The following is a 25,522-nucleotide window of genomic DNA, read 5'->3' as shown; positions in this document are numbered from 1 at the left end:
TTGAATAACTTTTTTACTAATAAAGCTAGAGACATGAATCAAAAAGTGTTATGTACACCCCAATAGAGAGAATATTTTTCACACGAACAAAAAATTTTGAAATACTAATAGTTTTTGAGAAAAATAAAAATTTCATTTTATTGTCATATTCATGCCTGGACTAATTTTCAAGAATTTTAATAACTTTTTTACTAATAAAGATAGGGACATGAATCAAAAACTGTCATGTACACCCCAATTCATAGAACATTTTTTACAAGAATGAAAATTTTTGAGAAACTAATAATTTTCCAGAAAAATGAGAATTTCAGATGTCAGTGTCCAGGCATAGGTGTGTACTGACTTTAAACCCCAATATCTCAAAAACTACCGGGAATATTTTCATGAAACAAAAAGCAGAATATTCCAAGAAATATTCTTTAAAAACGTTGCTTTAGGTCCAAAATGATCTGAGCAAAACTTGCAGAGATATTGAATGTTTTATGTAAAAGGGTCCAAGAATAGGTGTGTGCTCACTTTAAACCCCAAAATCTGAAAAACTACTGGGAATATTTTTATGAAACAAAAAGCAGAATATTCCCAAGAATATTCTGTACAAATGCCCAATTAATCAATTCCGTGACAATTAGATTTATAATTAATGACCCCAATGTCCTGGTATATGACCTGATCTGGCATTAGCGGAAATATATATTTTTTTATTTGTATCCCATTCAAGGATTCTTGTCAATTTTTTTATAGTCCTGAGGATGCCGCAAAGAGGTCAAAAACAAGTGTTAATTTAACCTGAAATAAATTACCTATGCTAGTTATTACAATACTTACCAAAGGCAAAAGACTCCTTTAAATAATTAGTCCTAAAGCCTCCAAGTAAGGGCACGATCATATTCCAAATATTCCCTAAGTATGGAATGATGCCATAAGCATTAGTGCTTGCTAAGGACCCTAATGTATGAAGTATAGTGTAGTGGGGTACCACCCCCGCTTGCAAATGTTCCAAAAGAGCATCTGCAACCTTAATTACAAACAAATTTATTGCATTGAAAACCTCCTTAAAAAAACCACTACCTGGATATAATGCAGTCTCCCTAAAGCAACCAAGACATCTGCAGCGGGAAGTTGTAAAACAGGCTCATAACCCGCTTTCTCTGTCATGGTTTTTAAGCAAAACTCGATTAGTTTTAGTACAGTATCTCCGTCAATGTTCGCAATATGTTCCAGGCATATTTTACTCATTAAAATCAATATTTTTCTATTATGTTCCACTGCAGGATTAGGTACTTTCCAGCAAGATATCGAGCAAGACACTAAAAGCTGATTAGGGTATTTTTCGGCTAATTTTAAAAGGGAGGTCATGGTTGCCCTTGATACAGCTTCATTTGGGTCACCTACGGAGTCCAAGAGGACACTGATCGATACTAAAAGAGATTAAGGCTAATTTATTTGGAAATACATATTATATTAAAATTAAGTCAAGGTCTAACTAAATATGAAGTTTATAATGCTGTATGTTCAGGTTCAAGTAGAGACAGAAATGCTAAACCAGCCCTAGCTACCTCAATTTTTAATCCAGGCTGACGTTTTTACCCTCAAATCCATCCTCGGGAATCACCTCAACTTTGAGCGAAAACCTCATTAAAATGCCTGGAATAGCTTTCAAGTTATTATGGATAGAAGTGAATTGTGTATGGACAGAAATAATATTAAACAGACCACAACTGAAACAGCTGTAGTTTAGTGAATTTTGCACCTAAAATAGAATTTTATGTACCAAATTCATCTCCAGGGAACATCTTTTAATTTCCAAGAAGAAATATGAAAATCCCTCAATAACTTCCTGACCTATCCTCAAAAGTGTTCAACTTAATAAACCACTTACACTTTATTTACTATGAACTTAAAATCAAGTTAATGTAAGTGTCTGTAGTACAAAACAAATCAAGACAGTGGCAACTGATAAGCCCATAAAATCAATTTAAGGAAATAGTGCAAAGTAATGACTGAAATGTAACCAAAACAGTACCCGGGATATGACTGCGAGTCTGACTAGTCCCTACGCATATAATAAAGGAGAGCACAAGTCATCAAACAAAAGATGCCATGAATAACTAGGTACTGTTAAACTAATAATTCAGGTACATGTATAATAACAATGTTTAAATGTATATGGGAAGTTAAAGTATACATGTAAAACATCGAGTGCTTACCTTGCAATTGGGTCTCGGCAGAGAACTTAGTTTTTCCATTCACAAGGCTCATTTTGATAGCGACTACTTGTCACCATGAATTACTATACTTATAAACACTCTTTATTACATTAAAAGCTTAATTTTTCGAAGTTAATTAGGATCAAATTCCAACACACTGGCCCCAGTTATACTACTATAGCTGTGATAAAAAAAGTAATGTGTCTATACAACACAGTGTGACGTAACCCAATTATACTGTGTTTATTTATTATTATTGTACCCAAATAACATTAATTAAATATATAAATAAATTTTGTTATATTATTGAATGAATAAACAATTTATTCACTGTGTTATTTATGTTTGTTTATTTTTAGTTGTCATATTTGACAGGTAGCACGGAAACGTCACAATCAGCTGATTACGTCATTTAAGTGTCAACGTCAACTGGATAACATAACCTATCATCATAACATAACCTAACTTTATTTTTTGTGTAAACAAAGTTCTAATCCAAAAAGTGGATTTATTTTGTTGTTATTTACAAAATGCTTGTTTTTATTATGTCTGGATAAATGAAACCAAAGAAATCTGACAGTATGAACAACAACTTTAAGCCAACCTTTCGAAAACCTGCTGAAACATCTTTATTCTTAGACAGAGACCCTTTACCCGAGCACACAACCTTCACATATAACAAATACATATCCCAAAGCATCCAAACTCAACGACAAAGGTTGCCCATATTCCAGAACAGGAACCACATCCTATATCTGCTGGAGAAGTACCAAACTTTGGTGCTAGTAGGTGAAACTGGAAGTGGCAAGAGTACCCAAATACCTCAGTACTTGGTGGAAGCGGAATGGCCTAAACAAGTAGCCATAAGTCAGCCCCGTAGGGTTGCAGCTATAATGTTAGCCCAAAGAGTTGCTGATGAAACTGGCTCGATAGTTCAAGGCGATTTAGTGGGGTACTCTGTCCGGTTTGACTCGTGTACCACTCAACCAAAAATTAAATATTTAACCGAAGGGATATTGCTTAGGGAAATGATGTCTGATCCCTTACTCAACAAATACTCGGTGGTAATGATTGATGAGGTGCACGAGAGAACTTTGTACACAGACATCTTGCTGGGACTGTTGAAAAAGGTCCTCAGCAAAAGGCCTGAACTGAGACTCATTGTGGCCTCGGCCACATTAAACGCCAAATTCTTACAGCAGCTGTTCAATAAAAACCATAGCGGAAAAGTGGAACAAGATACCTCGGTTATAATGTCTGTGGAAGGCAGGCAATTTCCTGTAGAGATATTTTATGTGTCCGAACCGGTGCCTTGTTACGTAAAAGCTTCAGTGGATGCAGTGCTCAAGATTAATGATAATAATAAGCCGGGAGATGTTTTAGTGTTCCTTACGGGTCAAGAGGAAGTGGATACAGCAGTGAGGATCCTCAGGGATCATGCTGATGTAAAGGTGCGTAATAAAATGGTTGTGCTGCCCATGTACGGGTCTTTGCCATATAATCAACAGTTGAAAGTGTTTCAAAATGCCCCCGAAGGCTTTAGAAAGATTGTTGTCGCGACTAATATAGCTGAAACATCTATTACAATCCCAGGAATTGTTTATATAATAGATTGCGGTTTTGTGAAAATGAAGTGGTACAACACAGAGACTCACACGGATAATTTAGTTACAGTACCGACAAGTAGGTCATCGGCTGACCAAAGGGCAGGTAGGGCAGGCCGCATAAGGTCTGGACAAGTGTATAGATTATATACCGAAGAGTGGTACCATAAAATGTCTTTGGATACCCCTCCGGAAATGGTTAGAGGTAACTTAACTTACGCTGTGTTACAATTGAAAGCCATGGGGGTGGATAATGTTTTAAAATTCAAGTTCCCTAGCAGTCCCCCTATAGAGAACTTGAAAAGTGCTTTGGAAATTCTTTATGCCCTTGATGCTATCGATATTAATTCGGAACTCACTAGCCCCCTAGGGTTTCACATGGCCGAGTTCGCTTTGGACCCTTTGTACTCAAAAATCTTGTTGAGTTCTCGAGAGTTCGGTTGCGTCGATCAGGTTTTGACCATAATATCTATGCTGCAAGTGGAGAATATTTTCACAAGTCCCTCTACGGGGAACATGATTATCAAGGCAAGGATCCAAAAGAGGCTGTTCGAAGTGGAACAGGGGGATCTTATCACTTATTTGAACATATTCAATGCGTTTATACAAAGTGATATGTCCAGGGGGTATTGCCATAAGAACTTTTTGAATTACAATAGTTTAAAGAGGGTCGTGGAGATCAGGAATAACTTGGAAAAGACTTTATGGAATTATAATATTGCTCCCGAACCAGTGCAGACGAGAAACTTGGAGAGTATATGCAAGTGTTTAGTGACGGGGCTGTTTCCTAATGCTGCTTATTTGCATAGAAGTGGGAATTATAAAACTGTGAGGGGCGATGTGGATTTATTTGTTAGTCCAGATAGTGTTCTCTATAATGTTCCACAGCCCCAGTGGGTTGTTTTTTGTGAGGTCGTACATACCACTAAATTGTACATGAGGGAATTGACTGTTATTCAGAACGGTTGGTTGTTGGAGCTTGCACCTCATTTTTATTATAAAACGACTTTTATTGAATAATGTAAATTAGTGTTTTCTTATTATTGGTGTATATATTTTTAATTTTAAGTGATTTAAGATGAAATTCTTAATGTTTCTTTTTGTACCTGAAACTTTGGAAAGAGGGTGTTTTTTGAGGAATAAAAAAATTAAGAAAACTGCATGTGTTTTATTTTTGCTTCACAGTTTCTTGTACAGGTGTACTAATTACTCACAAAAACAATCATAACTTTCTTCCTGGTTCATTTCAAACTACCAAACTTGGTAGAATTCATGTCTGTTTGGTCTACTATTGATTAGTAAAACTCTCTTAATCCAACTCCTTTTCTGTTCCTAGTTACAGACAGGAACAATTAAGGCAAAATTCCCTCGGTGCCAAATTTCACATGATCATAACTTTCTTCCTGATTCATTTCAATCTACCAAACTTGGTAGAATTCATGTCTGTTTGGACTACTTTTGACTAGTAAAACTCCCTCAATTGAACTCCTTTTCTGTTCCTAGCTACAGACAGGAACAATTAAGGTAAAATTCCCTCGGTGCCATAGTCCACATGTTCATAACTTTCTTCCTGGTTCATTTCAATCTACCAAACTTGGTAGAATTCATGTCTGTTTGGTCTACTTTTGATTAATAAAACTCCCTCAATCCAACTCCTTTTCTGTTCCCAGTTACAGACAGGAACATTTAAGGTAAAAATCCCTCGGTGCCAAATTTCACATGCTCATAACTTTCTTGCTGGTTCAATTCAATCTACCAAACTTAATAGAATTTATGTCTGTTTGATCTACTGATATCTAGTAAAACTCCCTTAATCCAACTCCTCTTCTGTTCCCAGATACAGACAGGAACAATTAAGGTAAAAGTCCTTTTTAGCCAAAGTCCACATCCTCATAACTTTCTTGCTGGTTCAATTCAATCTACCAAACTTGGTAGAATTTATGTCTGTTTGATCTACTATTGATTAGTAAAACTCCCTTAATTCAACTCCTTTTTTATTCCCAGTTACAGACAGGAACAACTGAGGTATAAATCCCTCTGTGCCAAAGTCCACATGCTCATAACTTTCTTCCTGGTTCATTTCAATCTACCTAACTTGGTAGAATTCATGCCTGTTTGATCTACTATTGATTAGTAAAACTCCCTTAATGCAACTCCTTTTCTGTTCCCAGTTACAGACAGGAACATTTAAGGTAAAACTCCCTCGGTGCCAAAGTCCACAAGCTCATAACTTTCTTCCTGGTTCATTTCAATCTACCAAACTTGGTAGAATTCATGTCTGTCTGGACTACTTTTGACTAGTAAAACTCACTCAATTGAACTCCTTTTCTGTTCCTAGCTACAGACAGGAATATCTGAGGTATAAGTCCTTTTTTGCCAAATTTCACATGCTCATAACTTTCTTCCTGATTCATTTCAATCTACCAAACTTGGTAGAATTCATGTCTGTTTAAATTACTTTTGATTAGTAAAACTCCCTCAATCCAACTCCTTTTCTGTTCCTAGTTACAGAGAGGAACAATTAAGGTAAAAATCCCTCGGTGCCAAAGTCCACATGCTCATAACTTTCTTCCTGGTTCATTTCAAACTACCAAACTTGGTAGAATTTATGTCTGTTTGGTCTACTATTAATTAGTAAAACTCTCTTAATCCATCTCCTTTTCTGTTCCTAGTTACAGACAGGAACAATTAAGGTAAAATTCCCTCGGTGCCATAGTCCACATGCTCATAACTTTCTTCCTGATTCATTTCAATCTACCAAACTTGGTAGAATTCATGTCTGTTTGGACTAATTTTGACTAGTAGAACTCCCTCAATTAAACTCCTCTTCTGTTCCTAGCTACAAACAGGAATATCTGAGGTAAAAGTCCTTTTTTGCCAAATTCCACATGCTTATAACTTTCTTCCTGGTTCATTTCAATCTACCAAACTTGGCAGAATGCATGTCTCTTTGGTCTACCATTGATTAGTAAAACTCCTTTAATCCAACTTTTTTTCTGTTCCCAGTTACAAACAGGAACAATTAAGGTAAAAATCCCTCGGTGCCAAAGTCCACATGCTCATTACTTTCTTCCTGGTTCATGTCAAACTACCAAACTTGGTAGAATTCATATCTGTTTGGTCTACTATTGATTAGTAAAACTCGCTCAATTCAACTTCTTTTATGTTCCCAGTTACAGAAAGAAACAATTAAGGTAAAAATCCCTCGGTGCCAAAGTCCATATGCTTATAACTTTCTTCCTGGTTCATTTCAAACTACCAAACTTGGTAGAATTCATGCCTGTTTGGTCTACTATTGATTAGTAAAACTCTCTTAATTTAACTCCTTTTCTGTTCCCAGTTACAGACAGGAACAATTAAGGTAAAAATCCCTCGGTGCCAAAGTCCACATGCTCATAACTTTCTTCCTGATTCATTTCAAACTACCAAACTTGGTAGAATTCATGTCTGTTTCGACTACTTTTGACCAGTAGAACTCCCTCAATTGAACTCCTTTTCTGTTCCTAGCTACAGACAGGAATATCTGAGGTAAAAGTCCTTTTTTGCCAAATTCCACATGCTCATAACTTTCTTCCTGGTTTATTTCAAACTACCAAACTTGATAGAATTCATGTCTGTTTAAATTACTTTTGATTAGTAAAACTCCCTCAATCCAACTCCTTTTCTGTTCTCAGTTACAGACAGGAACAATTAAGGTAAAAATCCCTCGGTGCCAAAGTCCACATGCTCATAACTTTCTTCCTGATTCATTTCAATCTACCAAACTTGGTAGAATTCATGTCTGTTTAAATTACTTTTGATTAGTAAAACTCCCTCAATCCAACTCCTTTTCTGTTCCCAGTTACAGACAGGAACAATTAAGGTAAAAATCCCTCGGTGCCAAAGTCCACATGCTCATAACTTTCTTCCTGATTCATTTCAATCTACCAAACTTGGTAGAATTCATGTCTGTTTAAATTACTTTTGATTAGTAAAACTCCCTCAATCCAACTCCTTTTCTGTTCCTAGTTACAGACAGGAACAATTAAGGTAAAATTCCCTTGGTGCCATAGTCCACATGCTCATAACTTTCTTCCTGATTCATTTCAATCTACCAAACTTGGTAGAATTTATATCTGTTTGGTCTACTATTGATTAGTAAAACTCCCTTAATCCAACTCCTTTTCTGTTCCCAGTTACAGACAGGAACAATTAAGGTAAAAATCCCTCGGTGCCAAAGTCCACATGCTCATTACTTTCTTCCTGGTTCATTTCAAGCTACCAAACTTAGTAGAATTCATGTCTGTTTGATCTACTATTGATAGTAAAACTTTCTCAATCCAACTCCTTTTTTGTTCCCAGTTACAGTCAGGAACAATAAAGGTAAAAGTCCTTTTTTGCCAAATTGCACATGCTCATAACTTTCTTCCTGGTTCATTTGAATTTACCAAACTTGGTAGAATTCATGTCTGTTTTGTCTACTATTGACTAGTAAAACTCCCTTAATCCAACTCCTTTTCTGTTCCTAGTTACAGACAGGAACAATTAAGGTAAAATTCCCTCGGTGCCATAGTCCACATGCTCATAACTTTCTTCCTGATTCATTTCAATCTACCAAACTTGGTAGAATTCATGTCTGTTTGGTCTACTATTGATTAGTAAAACTCCCTTAATCCAACTCCTTTTCTGTTCCTAGTTACAGACAGGAACAATTAAGGTAAAATTCCCTCGGTGCCATAGTCCACATGCTCATAACTTTCTTCCTGATTCATTTCAATCTACCAAACTTGGTAGAATTCATGTCTGTTTGGACTACTTTTGACTAGTAAAACTCCCTCAATTGAACTCCTTTTCTGTTCCTAGCTACAGACAGGAATATCTGAGGTAAAAGTCCTTTTTTGCCAAATTCCACATGCTCATAACTTTCTTCCTGGTTTATTTCAAACTACCAAACTTGGTAGAATTCATGTCTGTTTGGTCTACTATTAATTAGTAAAACTCTCTTAATCCAACTCCTTTTCTGTTCCTAGTTACAGACAGGAACAATTAAGGCAAAATTCCCTCGGTGCCATAGTCCACATGGTCATAACTTTCTTCCTGATTCATTTCAATCTACCAAACTTGGTAGAATTCATGTCTGTTTGGTCTACTATTGATTAGTAAAACTCCCTTAATCCAACTCCTTTTCTGTTCCTAGTTACAGACAGGAACAATTAAGGTAAAATTCCCTCGGTGCCATAGTCCACATGCTCATAACTTTCTTCCTGATTCATTTCAATCTACCAAACTTGGTAGAATTCATGTCTGTTTGGACTACTTTTGACTAGTAAAACTCCCTCAATTGAACTCCTTTTCTGTTCCTAGCTACAGACAGGAATATCTGAGGTAAAAGTCCTTTTTTGCCAAATTCCACATGCTCATAACTTTCTTCCTGGTTTATTTCAAACTACCAAACTTGGTAGAATTCATGTCTGTTTGGTCTACTATTAATTAGTAAAACTCTCTTAATCCAACTCCTTTTCTGTTCCTAGTTACAGACAGGAACAATTAAGGCAAAATTCCCTCGGTGCCATAGTCCACATGGTCATAACTTTCTTCCTGATTCATTTCAATCTACCAAACTTGGTAGAATTCATGTCTGTTTGGTCTACTATTGATTAGTAAAACTCCTTTAATCCAACTTTTTTTCTGTTCCCAGTTACAAACAGGAACAATTAAGGTAAAAATCCCTCGGTGCCAAAGTCCACATGCTCATAACTTTCTTCCTGGTTCATTTCAATCTACCAAACTTGGTAAAATTCATGTCTGTTTGGACTACTTTTGACTAGTAAAACTCACCTAATCAAACTCTTTTTCTGTTTCTAGCTACAGACAGGAATATCTGAGGTAAAAGTCCTTTTTTGCCAAATTCCACATGCTCATAACTTTCTTCCTGGTTCATTTCAATCTACCAAACTTGGTAGAATTCATGTCTGTTTAAATTACTTTTGATTAGTAAAACTCCCTCAATCCAACTCCTTTTCTGTTCCCAGTTACAGACAGGAACAATTAAGGTAAAAATCCCTCGGTGCCAAAGTCCATATGCTCATAACTTTTTTCCTGGTTCATTTCAATCTACCAAACTTGGTAGAATTCATGTCTGTTTGGTCTACTATTGATTAGTAAAACTCCCTTAATCCAACTCCTTTTCTGTTCCTAGTTACAGACAGGAACAATTAAGGTAAAATTCCCTCGGTGCCATAGTCCACATGCTCATAACTTTCTTCCTGATTCATTTCAATCTACCAAACTTGATAGAATTCATGTCTGTTTGGTCTACTATTGATTAGTAAATTTCCCTCAATTCAACTTCTTTTCTGTTCCCAGATACCGACAGGAACAATTAAGGCAAAAGTCTTTTTTTGCCAAATTTCACATGCTCATAACTTTCTTCCTAGTTCATTTCAATCCACTAAACATGATAGAATTAATGTCTGTTGGATCTACTATTGATTAGTAAAACTCCCTCAATTCAACTCCTTTTCTGTTCCTAGTTACAGACAGGAACAATTAAGGTAAAAGTCCTTTTTTGTCAAAGTCCACATGTTCATAACTTTCTTCCTAGTTCATTTCAAACTACCAAACTTCGTAGGATTTATGTCTGTTTGATCCACTATCGATTGGTAAGACTCCCCTAATCCAACTCCTTTTCTGTTTCCAGTTACAGACAGGCACAATTAAGGTAAAAGTCCTTTTTTGCCAAAGTCTACATGCTCTTGACTTTTGACTGGTTCAATTCAATCTACCAAACTTGGTAGAATTCATGTCTGTTTGGTGTACTTTTGACTAGTAAAACTCCTTTAATCCAACTCCTTCTCTGTTCCCAGTTACAGAAAGGAACAATTAAGATAAAAGTCCTTTTCTGCCAAAGTCCACATGCTCATTACTTTCTTCCTGGTTCATTTCAATCTACCAAACTTGGTAGAATTCATGTCTGTTTGGACTACTTTTGACTAGTAAAACTCCCTCAATTGAACTCCTTTTCTGTTCCTAGTTACAGACAGGAATATCTGAGGTAAAAGTCCTTTTTTTCCAAATTCCACATGCTCATAACTTTCTTCCTGGTTCATTTCCATCTACCAAACTTGGTACAATTCATGTCTGTTTAAATTACTTTTGATTAGTAAAACTCCTTCAATCCAACTCCTTTTCTGTTCCCAGTTACAGACAGGAACAATTAAGGTAAAATTCCCTCGGTGCCAAAGTCCACATGCTCATAACTTTCTTCCTGGTTCATTTCAATCTACCAAACTTGGTAGAATTCATGTCTGTTTAAATTACTTTTGATTAGTAAAACTCCCTCAATCCAACTCCTTTTCTGTTCCCAGTTACAGACAGGAACAATTAAGGTAAAAATCCCTCGGTGCCAAAGTCCACATGCTCATAACTTTCTTCCTGGCTCATTTCAATCTACCAAACTTGGTAGAATTCATGTCTGTTTAAATTACTTTTGATTATTAAAACTCCCTCAATCCAACTCCTTTTCTGTTCCCAGTTACAGACAGGAACAATTAAGGTAAAAATCCCTCGGTGCCAAAGTCCACATGCTCATAACTTTCTTCCTGGTTCATTTCCATCTACCAAACTTGGTACAATTCATGTCTGTTTAAATTACTTTTGATTAGTAAAACTCCTTCAATCCAACTCTTTTTCTGTTCCCAGTTACAGACAGGAACAATTAAGGTAAAAATCCCTCGGTGCCAAAGTCCACATGCTCATAACTTTCTTCCTGGTTTATTTCAATCTACCAAACTTGGTAGAATTCATGTCTGTTTAAATTACTTTTGATTAGTAAAACTCCCTCAATCCAACTCCTTTTCTGTTCCCAGTTACAGACAGGAACAATTAAGGTAAAAATCCCTCGGTGCCAAAGTCCACATGCTCATAACTTTCTTCCTGGTTCATTTCAAACTACCAAACTTGGTAGAATTCATGTCTGTTTGGTCTACTATTGATTAGTAAAACTCACTCAATCCAACTCCTTTTCTGTTCCCAGTTACAGACAGGAACAATTAAGGTAAAATTCCCTCGGTGCCATAGTCCACATGCTCATAACTTTCTTCCTGATTCATTTCAATCTACCAAACTTGGTAGAATTCATGTCTGTTTGGACTTCTTTTGACTAGTAAAACTCCCTTAATTGAACTCCTTTTCTGTTCCTAGCTACAGACAGGAATATCTGAGGTAAAAGTCCTTTTTTGCCAAATTCCACATGCTTATAACTTTCTTCCTGGTTCATTTCAATCTACCAAACTTGGTAGAATTCATGTCTGTTTAAATTACTTTTGACTAGTAAAACTTCCTCAATCCAACTCCTTTTCTGTTCCCAGTTACAGACAGGAACAATTAAGGTAAAAATCCCTTGGTGCCAAAGTCCACATGCTCGTAACTTTCTTCGTGGTTCATTTCAAACTACGAAACTTGGTAGAATTCATGTCTGTTTGGTCTACTATTGATTAGTAAAACTCCCTCAATCCAACTCCTTTTCTGTTCCCAGTTACAGACAGGAACAATTAAGGTAAAAATCCCTTGGTGCCAAAGTCCACGTGCTCATAACTTTCTTCCTGGTTCATTTCAAACTACCAAACTTGGTAGAATTCATGTCTGCCTGGTCTACTATTGATTAGTAAAACTCTCTTAATCCAACTCCTTTTCTGTTCCTAGTTACAGACAGGAACAATTAAGGTAAAATTCCCTCGGTGCCATAGTCCACATGGTCACAACTTTCTTCCTGATTCATTTCAATCTATCAAACTTGGTAGAATTCATGTCTGTTTGGACTACTTTTGACTAGTAAAACTCCCTCAATTGAACTTCTTTTCTGTTCCTAGCTACAGACAGGAATATCTGAGGTAAAAGTCCTTTTTTGCCAAATTCCACATGCTCATAACTTTCTTCCTGGTTCATTTCAATCTACCAAACTTGGTAGAATTCATGTCTGTCTGGACTACTTTTGACTAGTAAAACTCACTCAATTGAACTCCTTTTCTGTTCCTAGCTACAGACAGGAATATCTGAGGTAAAAGTCCTTTTTTGCCAAATTCCACATCCTCATAACTTTCTTCCTGGTTCATTTCAATCTACCAAACTTGGTAGAATTCATGCCTGTTTGATCTACTATTGATTAGTAAAACTCCCTTAATTCAACTCCTTTTCTGTTCCCAGTTACAGACAGGAACATTTAAGGTAAAACTCCCTCGGTGCCAAAGTCCACATGCTCATAACTTTCTTCCTGGTTCATTTCAATCTACCAAACTTGGTAGAATTCATGTCTGTCTGGACTACTTTTGACTAGTAAAACTCACTCAATTGAACTCCTTTTCTGTTCCTAGCTACAGACAGGAATATCTGAGGTAAAAGTCCTTTTTTGCCAAATTCCACATCCTCATAACTTTCTTCCTGGTTCATTTCAATCTACCAAACTTGGTAGAATTCATGCCTGTTTGATCTACTATTGATTAGTAAAACTCCCTTAATTCAACTCCTTTTCTGTTCCCAGTTACAGACAGGAACATTTAAGGTAAAACTCCCTCGGTGCCAAAGTCCACATGCTCATAACTTTCTTCCTGGTTCATTTCAAACTACCAAACTTGGTAGAATTCATGTCTGTTTGGTCTACTATTGATTAGTAAAACTCTATTAATCCAACTCCTTTTCTGTTCCTAGTTACAGACAGGAACAATTAAGGTAAAATTCCCTCGGTGCCATAGTCCACATGCTCATAACTTTCTTCCTGATTCATTTCAATCTACCAAACTTAGTAGAATTCATGTCTGTTTGGACTACTTTTGACTAGTAAAACTCCCTCAATTGAACTCCTTTTCTGTTCCTAGCTACAGACAGGAATATCTGAGGTAAAAGTCCTTTATTGCCAAATTCCACATGCTCATAACTTTCTTCTTGGTTCATTTCAATCTACCAAACTTGGTAGAATTCATGTCTGTTTAAATTACTTTTGATTAGTAAAACTCCCTCAATCCAACTCCTTTTCTGTTCCCAGTTACAGACAGGAACAATTAAGGTAAAAATCCCTCGGTGCCAAATTTCACATGCTTATAACTTTCTTCCTGATTCATTTCAATCTACCAAACTTGGTAGAATTCATGTCTGTTCGGACTACTTTTGACTAGTAAAACTCCCTCAATTGAACTCCTTTTCTGTTCCTAGCTACAGACAGGAATATCTGAGGTAAAAGTCCTTTATTGCCAAATTCCACATGCTCATAACTTTCTTCTTGGTTCATTTCAATCTACCAAACTTGGTAGAATTCATGTCTGTTTGGTCTACTTTTAACTAGTGAAACTCCCTCAATTGAACTCCTTTTCTGTTCCTAGCTACAGACAGGAATATCTGGGGTAAAAGTCCTTTTTTTCCAAATTCCACATGCTCATAACTTTCTTCCTGGTTCATTTCAAACTACCAAACTTGGTAGAATTCATGTCTGTTTGGTCTACTATTGATTAGTAAAACTCTCTTAATCCAACTCCTTTTCTGTTCCTAGTTACAGACAGGAACAATTAAGGTAAAATTCCCTCGGTGCCATAGTCCACATGCTCATAACTTTCTTCCTGATTCATTTCAATCTACCAAACTTGGTAGAATTCATGTCTGTTTGGACTACTTTTGACTAGTGAAACTGCCTCAATGAACTCCTTTTCTGTTCCTAGCTACAGACAGGAATATCTGAGGTAAAAGTCCTTTTTTGCCAAATTCCACATGCTCATAACTTTCTTCCTGGTTCATTTTAATCTACCAAACTTGGTAGAATTCATGTCTGTTTAAATTACTTTTAATTAGTAAAACTCCCTCAATCCAACTTCTTTTCTGTTCCCAGTTACAGACAGGAACAATTAAGGTAAAAATCCCTCGGTGCCAAAGTCCACATGCTCATAACTTTCTTCCTGGTTCATTTCAAACTACCAAACTTGGTAGAATTCATGTCTGTTTGGTCTACTATTGATTAGTAAAACTCACTCAATCCAACTCCTTTTCTGTTCCCAGTTACAGACAGGAACAATTAAGGTAAAATTCCCTCGGTGCCATAGTCCACATGCTCATAACTTTCTTCCTGATTCATTTCAATCTACCAAACTTGGTAGAATTCATGTCTGCCTGGTCTACTATTGATTAGTAAAACTCTCTTAATCCAACTCCTTTTCTGTTCCTAGTTACAGACAGGAACAATTAAGGTAAAATTCCCTCGGTGCCATAGTCCACATGGTCACAACTTTCTTCCTGATTCATTTCAATCTATCAAACTTGGTAGAATTCATGTCTGTTTGGACTACTTTTGACTAGTAAAACTCCCTCAATTGAACTTCTTTTCTGTTCCTAGCTACAGACAGGAATATCTGAGGTAAAAGTCCTTTTTTGCCAAATTCCACATGCTCATAACTTTCTTCCTGGTTCATTTCAATCTACCAAACTTGGTAGAATTCATGTCTGTCTGGACTACTTTTGACTAGTAAAACTCACTCAATTGAACTCCTTTTCTGTTCCTAGCTACAGACAGGAATATCTGAGGTAAAAGTCCTTTTTTGCCAAATTCCACATCCTCATAACTTTCTTCCTGGTTCATTTCAATCTACCAAACTTGGTAGAATTCATGCCTGTTTGATCTACTATTGATTAGTAAAACTCCCTTAATTCAACTCCTTTTCTGTTCCCAGTTACAGACAGGAACATTTAAGGTAAAACTCCCTCGGTGCCAAAGTCCACATGCTCATAACTTTCTTCCTGGTTCATTTCAATCTACCAAACTTGGTAGAATTCATGTCTGTCTGGACTACTTTTGACTAGTAAAACTCCCTCAATTGAACTCCTTTTCTGTTCCTAGCTACAGACAGGAATATCTGAGGTAAAAGTCCTTTTTTGCCAAATTCCACATGCTCATAACTTTCTTCCTGGTTCATTTCAATCTACCAAACTTGGTAGAATTCATGTCTGTTTAAATTACTTTTGACTAGTAAAACTTCCTCAATCCAACTCCTTTTCTGTTCCCAGTTACAGACAGGAACAATTAAGGTAAAAATCCCTTGGTGCCAAAGTCCACATGCTCGTAACTTTCTTCGTGGTTCATTTCAAACTACGAAACTTGGTAGAATTCATGTCTGTTTGGTCTACTATTGATTAGTAAAACTCCCTCAATCCAACTCCTTTTCTGTTCCCAGTTACAGACAGGAACAATTAAGGTAAAAATCCCTTGGTGCCAAAGTCCACGTGCTCATAACTTTCTTCCTGGTTCATTTCAAACTACCAAACTTGGTAGAATTCATGTCTGCCTGGTCTACTATTGATTAGTAAAACTCTCTTAATCCAACTCCTTTTCTGTTCCTAGTTACAGACAGGAACAATTAAGGTAAAATTCCCTCGGTGCCATAGTCCACATGGTCACAACTTTCTTCCTGATTCATTTCAATCTATCAAACTTGGTAGAATTCATGTCTGTTTGGACTACTTTTGACTAGTAAAACTCCCTCAATTGAACTTCTTTTCTGTTCCTAGCTACAGACAGGAATATCTGAGGTAAAAGTCCTTTTTTGCCAAATTCCACATGCTCATAACTTTCTTCCTGGTTCATTTCAATCTACCAAACTTGGTAGAATTCATGTCTGTCTGGACTACTTTTGACTAGTAAAACTCACTCAATTGAACTCCTTTTCTGTTCCTAGCTACAGACAGGAATATCTGAGGTAAAAGTCCTTTTTTGCCAAATTCCACATCCTCATAACTTTCTTCCTGGTTCATTTCAATCTACCAAGCTTGGTAGAATTCATGCCTGTTTGATCTACTATTGATTAGTAAAACTCCCTTAATTCAACTCCTTTTCTGTTCCCAGTTACAGACAGGAACATTTAAGGTAAAACTCCCTCGGTGCCAAAGTCCACATGCTCATAACTTTCTTCCTGGTTCATTTCAATCTACCAAACTTGGTAGAATTCATGTCTGTCTGGACTACTTTTGACTAGTAAAACTCACTCAATTGAACTCCTTTTCTGTTCCTAGCTACAGACAGGAATATCTGAGGTAAAAGTCCTTTTTTGCCAAATTCCACATCCTCATAACTTTCTTCCTGGTTCATTTCAATCTACCAAACTTGGTAGAATTCATGCCTGTTTGATCTACTATTGATTAGTAAAACTCCCTTAATTCAACTCCTTTTCTGTTCCCAGTTACAGACAGGAACATTTAAGGTAAAACTCCCTCGGTGCCAAAGTCCACATGCTCATAACTTTCTTCCTGGTTCATTTCAATCTACCAAACTTGGTAGAATTCATGTCTGTCTGGACTACTTTTGACTAGTAAAACTCCCTCAATTGAACTCCTTTTCTGTTCCTAGCTACAGACAGGAATATCTGAGGTAAAAGTCCTTTTTTGCCAAATTCCACATCCTCATAACTTTCTTCCTGGTTCATTTCAATCTACCAAACTTGGTAGAATTCATGCCTGTTTGATCTACTATTGATTAGTAAAACTCCCTTAATTCAACTCCTTTTCTGTTCCCAGTTACAGACAGGAACATTTAAGGTAAAACTCCCTCGGTGCCAAAGTCCACATGCTCATAACTTTCTTCCTGGTTCATTTCAAACTACCAAACTTGGTAGAATTCATGTCTGTTTGGTCTACTATTGATTAGTAAAACTCTATTAATCCAACTCCTTTTCTGTTCCTAGTTACAGACAGGAACAATTAAGGTAAAATTCCCTCGGTGCCATAGTCCACATGCTCATAACTTTCTTCCTGATTCATTTCAATCTACCAAACTTAGTAGAATTCATGTCTGTTTGGACTACTTTTGACTAGTAAAACTCCCTCAATTGAACTCCTTTTCTGTTCCTAGCTACAGACAGGAATATCTGAGGTAAAAGTCCTTTATTGCCAAATTCCACATGCTCATAACTTTCTTCTTGGTTCATTTCAATCTACCAAACTTGGTAGAATTCATGTCTGTTTAAATTACTTTTGATTAGTAAAACTCCCTCAATCCAACTCCTTTTCTGTTCCCAGTTACAGACAGGAACAATTAAGGTAAAAATCCCTCGGTGCCAAATTTCACATGCTTATAACTTTCTTCCTGATTCATTTCAATCTACCAAACTTGGTAGAATTCATGTCTGTTTAAATTACTTTTAATTAGTAAAACTCCCTCAATCCAACTTCTTTTCTGTTCCCAGTTACAGACAGGAACAATTAAGGTAAAAATCCCTCGGTGCCAAAGTCCACATGCTCATTACTTTCTTCCTGGTTCATTTCAAACTACCAAACTTGGTAGAATTCATGTCTGTTTGGTCTACTTTTGATTAATAAAACTCCCTTGATTCAACTCTTTTCCTGTTCCCAGTTACAGACAGGAACAATTAAGGTAAAAATCCCTCGGTGCCAAAGTCCACATGCTCATAACTTTCTTCCTGGTTCATTTTAAACTACCAAACTTGGTAGAATTTATGTCTGTTTGATCCACTATTGATTAGTAAAACTCCCTCAATTCAACTTCTTTTCTGTTCCCAGTTACAGACAGGAACAATTAAGGTAAAAATCCCTTGGTGCCAAAGTCCACATGCTCATAACTTTCTTCCTGATTCATTTCAATCTACCAAACTTGGTAGAATTCATGTCTGTTTGGACTACTTTTGACTAGTAAAACTCTCTCAATTAAACTCCTTTTCTGTTTCTAGCTACAGACAGGAATATCTGAGGTAAAAGTCCTTTTTTGCCAAATTCCACATGCTCATAACTTTCTTCCTGGTTCATTTCAATCTACCAAACTTGGTAGAATTCATGTCTGTTTAAATTACTTTTGATTAGTAAAACTCCCTCAATCCAACTCCTTTTCTGTTCCCAGTTACAGACAGGAACAATTAAGGTAAAATTCCCTCGGTGCCATAGTCCACATGCTCATAACTTTCTTCCTGATTCATTTCAATCTACCAAACTTGGTAGAATTCATGTCTGTTTGGACTACTTTTGACTAGTAAAACTTCCTCAATCCAACTCCTTTTCTGTTCCCAGTTACAGACAGGAACAATTAAGGTAAAAATCCCTTGGTGCCAAAGTCCACATGCTCGTAACTTTCTTCGTGGTTCATTTCAAACTACCAAACTTGGTAGAATTCATGTCTGTTTGGTCTACTATTGATTAGTAAAACTCTCTTAATCCAACTCCTTTTCTGTTCCTAGTTACAGACAGGAACAATTAAGGTAAAATTCCCTCGGTGCCATAGTCCACATGCTCATAACTTTCTTCCTGATTCATTTCAATCTACCAAACTTGGTAGAATTCATGTCTGTTTGGACTACTTTTGACTAGTGAAACTGCCTCAATGAACTCCTTTTCTGTTCCTAGCTACAGACAGGAATATCTGAGGTAAAAGTCCTTTTTTGCCAAATTCCACATGCTCATAACTTTCTTCCTGGTTCATTTTAATCTACCAAACTTGGTAGAATTCATGTCTGTTTAAATTACTTTTAATTAGTAAAACTCCCTCAATCCAACTTCTTTTCTGTTCCCAGTTACAGACAGGAACAATTAAGGTAAAAATCCCTCGGTGCCAAAGTCCACATGCTCATTACTTTCTTCCTGGTTCATTTCAAACTATCAAACTTGGTAGAATTCATGTCTGTTTGGACTACTTTTGACTAGTGAAACTCCCTCAATTGAACTCCTTTTCTGTTCCTAGCTACAGACAGGAATATCTGAGGTAAAAGTCCTTTTTTGCCAAATTCCACATGCTCATAACTTTCTTCCTGGTTCATTTCAATCTACCAAACTTGGTAGAATTCATGTCTGTTTAAATTACTTTTGATTAGTAAAACTCATTCAATCCAACTCCTTTTCTGTTCCCAGTTACAGACAGGAACAATTAAGGTAAAAATCCCTCGGTGCCAAAGTCCACATGCTCATAACTTTCTTCCTGGTTCATTTCAAACTACCAAACTTGGTAGAATTCATGTCTGTTTCGACTACTTTTGACCAGTAAAACTCTCTCATTTGAACTCCTTTTCTGTTCCTAGCTACAGACAGGAATATCTGAGGTAAAAGTTCTTTTTTGCCAAATTCCACATGCTCATAACTTTCTTCCTGGTTCATTTCAATCTACCAAACTTGGTAGAATTCATGTCTGTTTAAATTACTTTTGATTAGTAAAACTCCCTCAATCCAACTCCTTTTCTGTTCCCAGTTACAGACAGGAACAATTAAGGTAAAAATCCCTCGGTGCCAAAGTCCACATGCTCATAACTTTCTTCCTGGTTCATTTCAATCTACCAACTTGGTAGAATTGATGTCTGTTTGATCCACTATTAATTAATAAAACTCTCTTAATCCAACTCCTTTTCTGTTCCCAGTTACAGACAGGAACAATTAAGATAAAAATCCCTCGGTGCCAAATTTCACAGGCTTATAACTTTCTTCCTGATTCATTTCAATCTACCAAACTTGGTAGAATTCATGTCTGTTTGGACTACTTTTGACTAGTAAAACTGCCTCAATTGAACTCCTCTTCTGTTCCTAGCTACAGACAGGAATATCTGAGGTAAAAGTCCTTTTTTGCCAAATTCCACATGCTCATAACTTTCTTCCTGGTTCATTTCAATCTACCAAACTTGGTAGAGTTCATGTCTGTTTGGTCTACTATTGATTAGTAAAACTCCCTCAATTCAACTTCTTTTCTGTTCCCAGATACAGACAGGAACAATTAAGGCAAAAGTCTTTTTTTGCCAAATTTCACATGCTCATAACTTTCTTCCTAGTTCATTTCAATCCACTAAACATGATAGAATTAATGTCTGTTGGATCTACTATTGATTAGTAAAACTCACTCAATCCAACTCCTTTTCTGTTCCCAGTTACAGACAGGAACAATTAAGGTAAAATTCCCTCGGTGCCATAGTCCACATGCTCATAACTTTCTTCCTGATTCATTTCAATCTACCAAACTTGGTAGAATTCATGTCTGCCTGGTCTACTATTGATTAGTAAAACTCTCTTAATCCAACTCCTTTTCTGTTCCTAGTTACAGACAGGAACAATTAAGGTAAAATTCCCTCGGTGCCATAGTCCACATGGTCACAACTTTCTTCCTGATTCATTTCAATCTATCAAACTTGGTAGAATTCATGTCTGTTTGGACTACTTTTGACTAGTAAAACTCCCTCAATTGAACTTCTTTTCTGTTCCTAGCTACAGACAGGAATATCTGAGGTAAAAGTCCTTTTTTGCCAAATTCCACATGCTCATAACTTTCTTCCTGGTTCATTTCAATCTACCAAACTTGGTAGAATTCATGTCTGTCTGGACTACTTTTGACTAGTAAAACTCACTCAATTGAACTCCTTTTCTGTTCCTAGCTACAGACAGGAATATCTGAGGTAAAAGTCCTTTTTTGCCAAATTCCACATCCTCATAACTTTCTTCCTGGTTCATTTCAATCTACCAAACTTGGTAGAATTCATGCCTGTTTGATCTACTATTGATTAGTAAAACTCCCTTAATTCAACTCCTTTTCTGTTCCCAGTTACAGACAGGAACATTTAAGGTAAAACTCCCTCGGTGCCAAAGTCCACATGCTCATAACTTTCTTCCTGGTTCATTTCAATCTACCAAACTTGGTAGAATTCATGTCTGTCTGGACTACTTTTGACTAGTAAAACTCCCTCAATTGAACTCCTTTTCTGTTCCTAGCTACAGACAGGAATATCTGAGGTAAAAGTCCTTTTTTGCCAAATTCCACATGCTCATAACTTTCTTCCTGGTTCATTTCAATCTACCAAACTTGGTAGAATTCATGTCTGTTTAAATTACTTTTGACTAGTAAAACTTCCTCAATCCAACTCCTTTTCTGTTCCCAGTTACAGACAGGAACAATTAAGGTAAAAATCCCTTGGTGCCAAAGTCCACATGCTCGTAACTTTCTTCGTGGTTCATTTCAAACTACGAAACTTGGTAGAATTCATGTCTGTTTGGTCTACTATTGATTAGTAAAACTCCCTCAATCCAACTCCTTTTCTGTTCCCAGTTACAGACAGGAACAATTAAGGTAAAAATCCCTTGGTGCCAAAGTCCACGTGCTCATAACTTTCTTCCTGGTTCATTTCAAACTACCAAACTTGGTACAATTCATGTCTGCCTGGTCTACTATTGATTAGTAAAACTCTCTTAATCCAACTCCTTTTCTGTTCCTAGTTACAGACAGGAACAATTAAGGTAAAATTCCCTCGGTGCCATAGTCCACATGGTCACAACTTTCTTCCTGATTCATTTCAATCTATCAAACTTGGTAGAATTCATGTCTGTTTGGACTACTTTTGACTAGTAAAACTCCCTCAATTGAACTTCTTTTCTGTTCCTAGCTACAGACAGGAATATCTGAGGTAAAAGTCCTTTTTTGCCAAATTCCACATGCTCATAACTTTCTTCCTGGTTCATTTCAATCTACCAAACTTGGTAGAATTCATGTCTGTCTGGACTACTTTTGACTAGTAAAACTCACTCAATTGAACTCCTTTTCTGTTCCTAGCTACAGACAGGAATATCTGAGGTAAAAGTCCTTTTTTGCCAAATTCCACATCCTCATAACTTTCTTCCTGGTTCATTTCAATCTACCAAACTTGGTAGAATTCATGCCTGTTTGATCTACTATTGATTAGTAAAACTCCCTTAATTCAACTCCTTTTCTGTTCCCAGTTACAGACAGGAACATTTAAGGTAAAACTCCCTCGGTGCCAAAGTCCACATGCTCATAACTTTCTTCCTGGTTCATTTCAATCTACCAAACTTGGTAGAATTCATGTCTGTCTGGACTACTTTTGACTAGTAAAACTCACTCAATTGAACTCCTTTTCTGTTCCTAGCTACAGACAGGAATATCTGAGGTAAAAGTCCTTTTTTGCCAAATTCCACATCCTCATAACTTTCTTCCTGGTTCATTTCAATCTACCAAACTTGGTAGAATTCATGCCTGTTTGATCTACTATTGATTAGTAAAACTCCCTTAATTCAACTCCTTTTCTGTTCCCAGTTACAGACAGGAACATTTAAGGTAAAACTCCCTCGGTGCCAAAGTCCACATGCTCATAACTTTCTTCCTGGCTCATTTCAATCTACCAAACTTGGTAGAATTCATGTCTGTCTGGACTACTTTTGACTAGTAAAACTCACTCAATTGAACTCCTTTTCTGTTCCTAGCTACAGACAGGAATATCTGAGGTAAAAGTCCTTTTTTGCCAAATTCCACATCCTCATAACTTTCTTCCTGGTTCATTTCAATCTACCAAACTTGGTAGAATTCATGCCTGTTTGATCTACTATTGATTAGTAAAACTCCCTTAATTCAACTCCTTTTCTGTTCCTAGTTACAGACAGGAACATTTAAGGTAAAACTCCCTCGGTGCCAAAGTCCACATGCTCATAACTTTCTTCCTGGTTCATTTCAAACTACCAAACTTGGTAGAATTCATGTCTGTTTGGTCTACTATTGATTAGTAAAACTCTATTAATCCAACTCCTTTTCTGTTCCTAGTTACAGACAGGAACAATTAAGGTAAAATTCCCTCGGTGCCATAGTCCACATGCTCATAACTTTCTTCCTGATTCATTTCAATCTACCAAACTTAGTAGAATTCATGTCTGTTTGGACTACTTTTGACTAGTAAAACTCCCTCAATTGAACTCCTTTTCTGTTCCTAGCTACAGACAGGAATATCTGAGGTAAAAGTCCTTTTTTGCCAAATTCCACATGCTCATAACTTTCTTCCTGGTTCATTTCAATCTACCAAACTTGGTAGAATTCATGTCTGTTTAAATTACTTTTGATTAGTAAAACTCCCTCAATCCAACTCCTTTTCTGTTCCCAGTTACAGACAGGAACAATTAAGGTAAAATTCCCTCGGTGCCATAGTCCACATGCTCATAACTTTCTTCCTGATTCATTTCAATCTACCAAACTTGGTAGAATTCATGTCTGTTTGGACTACTTTTGACTAGTAAAACTTCCTCAATCCAACTCCTTTTCTGTTCCCAGTTACAGACAGGAACAATTAAGGTAAAAATCCCTTGGTGCCAAAGTCCACATGCTCGTAACTTTCTTCGTGGTTCATTTCAAACTACCAAACTTGGTAGAATTCATGTCTGTTTGGTCTACTATTGATTAGTAAAACTCTCTTAATCCAACTCCTTTTCTGTTCCTAGTTACAGACAGGAACAATTAAGGTAAAATTCCCTCGGTGCCATAGTCCACATGCTCATAACTTTCTTCCTGATTCATTTCAATCTACCAAACTTGGTAGAATTCATGTCTGTTTGGACTACTTTTGACTAGTGAAACTGCCTCAATGAACTCCTTTTCTGTTCCTAGCTACAGACAGGAATATCTGAGGTAAAAGTCCTTTTTTGCCAAATTCCACATGCTCATAACTTTCTTCCTGGTTCATTTTAATCTACCAAACTTGGTAGAATTCATGTCTGTTTAAATTACTTTTAATTAGTAAAACTCCCTCAATCCAACTTCTTTTCTGTTCCCAGTTACAGACAGGAACAATTAAGGTAAAAATCCCTCGGTGCCAAAGTCCACATGCTCATTACTTTCTTCCTGGTTCATTTCAAACTACCAAACTTGGTAGAATTCATGTCTGTTTGGTCTACTTTTGATTAATAAGACTCCCTTGATTCAACTCTTTTCCTGTTCCCAGTTACAGACAGGAACAATTAAGGTAAAAATCCCTCGGTGCCAAAGTCCACATGCTCATAACTTTCTTCCTGGTTCATTTTAAACTACCAAACTTGGTAGAATTTATGTCTGTTTGATCCACTATTGATTAGTAAAACTCCCTCAATTCAACTTCTTTTCTGTTCCCAGTTACAGACAGGAACAATTAAGGTAAAAATCCCTTGGTGCCAAAGTCCACATGCTCATAACTTTCTTCCTGATTCATTTCAATCTACCAAACTTGGTAGAATTCATGTCTGTTTGGACTACTTTTGACTAGTAAAACTCTCTCAATTAAACTCCTTTTCTGTTTCTAGCTACAGACAGGAATATCTGAGGTAAAAGTCCTTTTTTGCCAAATTCCACATGCTCATAACTTTCTTCCTGATTCATTTCAATCTACCAAACTTGGTAGAATTCATGTCTGTTTGGACTACTTTTGACTAGTAAAACTCCCTCAATTGAACTCCTTTTCTGTTCCTAGCTACAGACAGGAATATCTGAGGTAAATGTCCTTTTTTGCCAAATTCCACATGCTCATAACTTTCTTCCTGGTTCATTTCAATCTACCAAACTTGGTAGAATTCATGTCTGTTTAAATTACTTTTGACTAGTAAAACTCCCTCAATCCAACTCCTTTTCTGTTCCCAGTTACAGACAGGAACAATTAAGGTAAAAATCCCTCGGTGCCAAAGTCCACATGCTCATAACTTTCTTCCTGGTTCATTTCAATCTACCAAACTTGGCAGAATTCATGTGTCTTTGGTCTACCATTGACTAGTAAAACTCTCTTAATTCAACTCCTTTTCTGTTCCTAATTACAGACAGGAACAATTAAGGTAAAAGTCCTTTTTTGTCAAAGTCCACATGTTCATAACTTTCTTCCTAGTTCATTTCAAACTACCAAACTTCGTAGGATTTATGTCTGTTTGATCCACTATCGATTGGTAAAACTCCCCTAATCCAACTCCTTTTCTGTTTCCAGTTACAGA

General features: G+C 36.6%; 2 protein-coding genes and 2 long non-coding RNA genes across 10 annotated transcripts in view; 3 read left to right on the top strand and 1 right to left on the bottom strand.

Moving 5' to 3' along the window:
• LOC126747891 (maestro heat-like repeat-containing protein family member 1) overlaps positions 1-25,522 on the bottom strand; it is a 62,207-nt gene that overhangs the window by 31,407 nt on the left and 5,278 nt on the right. Inside the window, exons 1-3 of one of the 4 annotated variants that reach the window (XM_050456857.1) lie at positions 2,208-2,575; positions 1,069-1,418; positions 826-1,015 (exon numbers count right to left, since the gene is read on the bottom strand). In XM_050456857.1, the coding sequence (XP_050312814.1) occupies positions 826-1,015; positions 1,069-1,418; positions 2,208-2,259 (592 nt within the window). In that variant the 5' untranslated portion in view covers positions 2,260-2,575. Of the gene's footprint in view, positions 1-825; positions 1,016-1,068; positions 1,419-2,207; positions 2,576-25,522 lie in introns of those variants that run through there. The other 3 variants (XM_050456855.1, XM_050456858.1, XM_050456856.1) reach the window with 3 other exon arrangements.
• LOC126747895 (probable ATP-dependent RNA helicase DHX35) lies at positions 2,654-4,962 on the top strand. The gene has a single exon (XM_050456864.1). The coding sequence runs from the start codon at positions 2,765-2,767 to the stop codon at positions 4,829-4,831; it is 2,067 nt and encodes a 688-aa protein (XP_050312821.1). The 5' UTR covers positions 2,654-2,764; the 3' UTR covers positions 4,832-4,962.
• Positions 7,590-24,129, top strand: LOC126747921 (uncharacterized). The gene is made up of 4 exons (XR_007664528.1): positions 7,590-7,673; positions 9,009-9,175; positions 9,677-9,843; positions 24,035-24,129. It is a non-coding gene; the product is annotated as an uncharacterized LOC126747921 (long non-coding RNA).
• LOC126747917 (uncharacterized) lies at positions 15,598-23,338 on the top strand. 4 transcript variants are annotated; one of them, XR_007664522.1, is made up of 3 exons: positions 15,598-15,686; positions 22,699-22,865; positions 23,200-23,338. It is a non-coding gene; the product is annotated as an uncharacterized LOC126747917 (long non-coding RNA). The 4 variants fall into 4 exon arrangements; XR_007664524.1 differs by lacking the exon at positions 22,699-22,865 and adding an exon at positions 22,365-22,531; XR_007664521.1 differs by lacking the exon at positions 15,598-15,686 and adding an exon at positions 21,441-21,529.

Source organism: Anthonomus grandis, chromosome 20 (assembly GCF_022605725.1).
Source record: "Anthonomus grandis grandis chromosome 20, icAntGran1.3, whole genome shotgun sequence".
NCBI classification, from domain to species: domain Eukaryota; kingdom Metazoa; phylum Arthropoda; class Insecta; order Coleoptera; family Curculionidae; genus Anthonomus; species Anthonomus grandis.
Note: the sequence above shows the minus strand (reverse complement) of the source record. Positions and strands in the feature narration are given on the sequence as shown.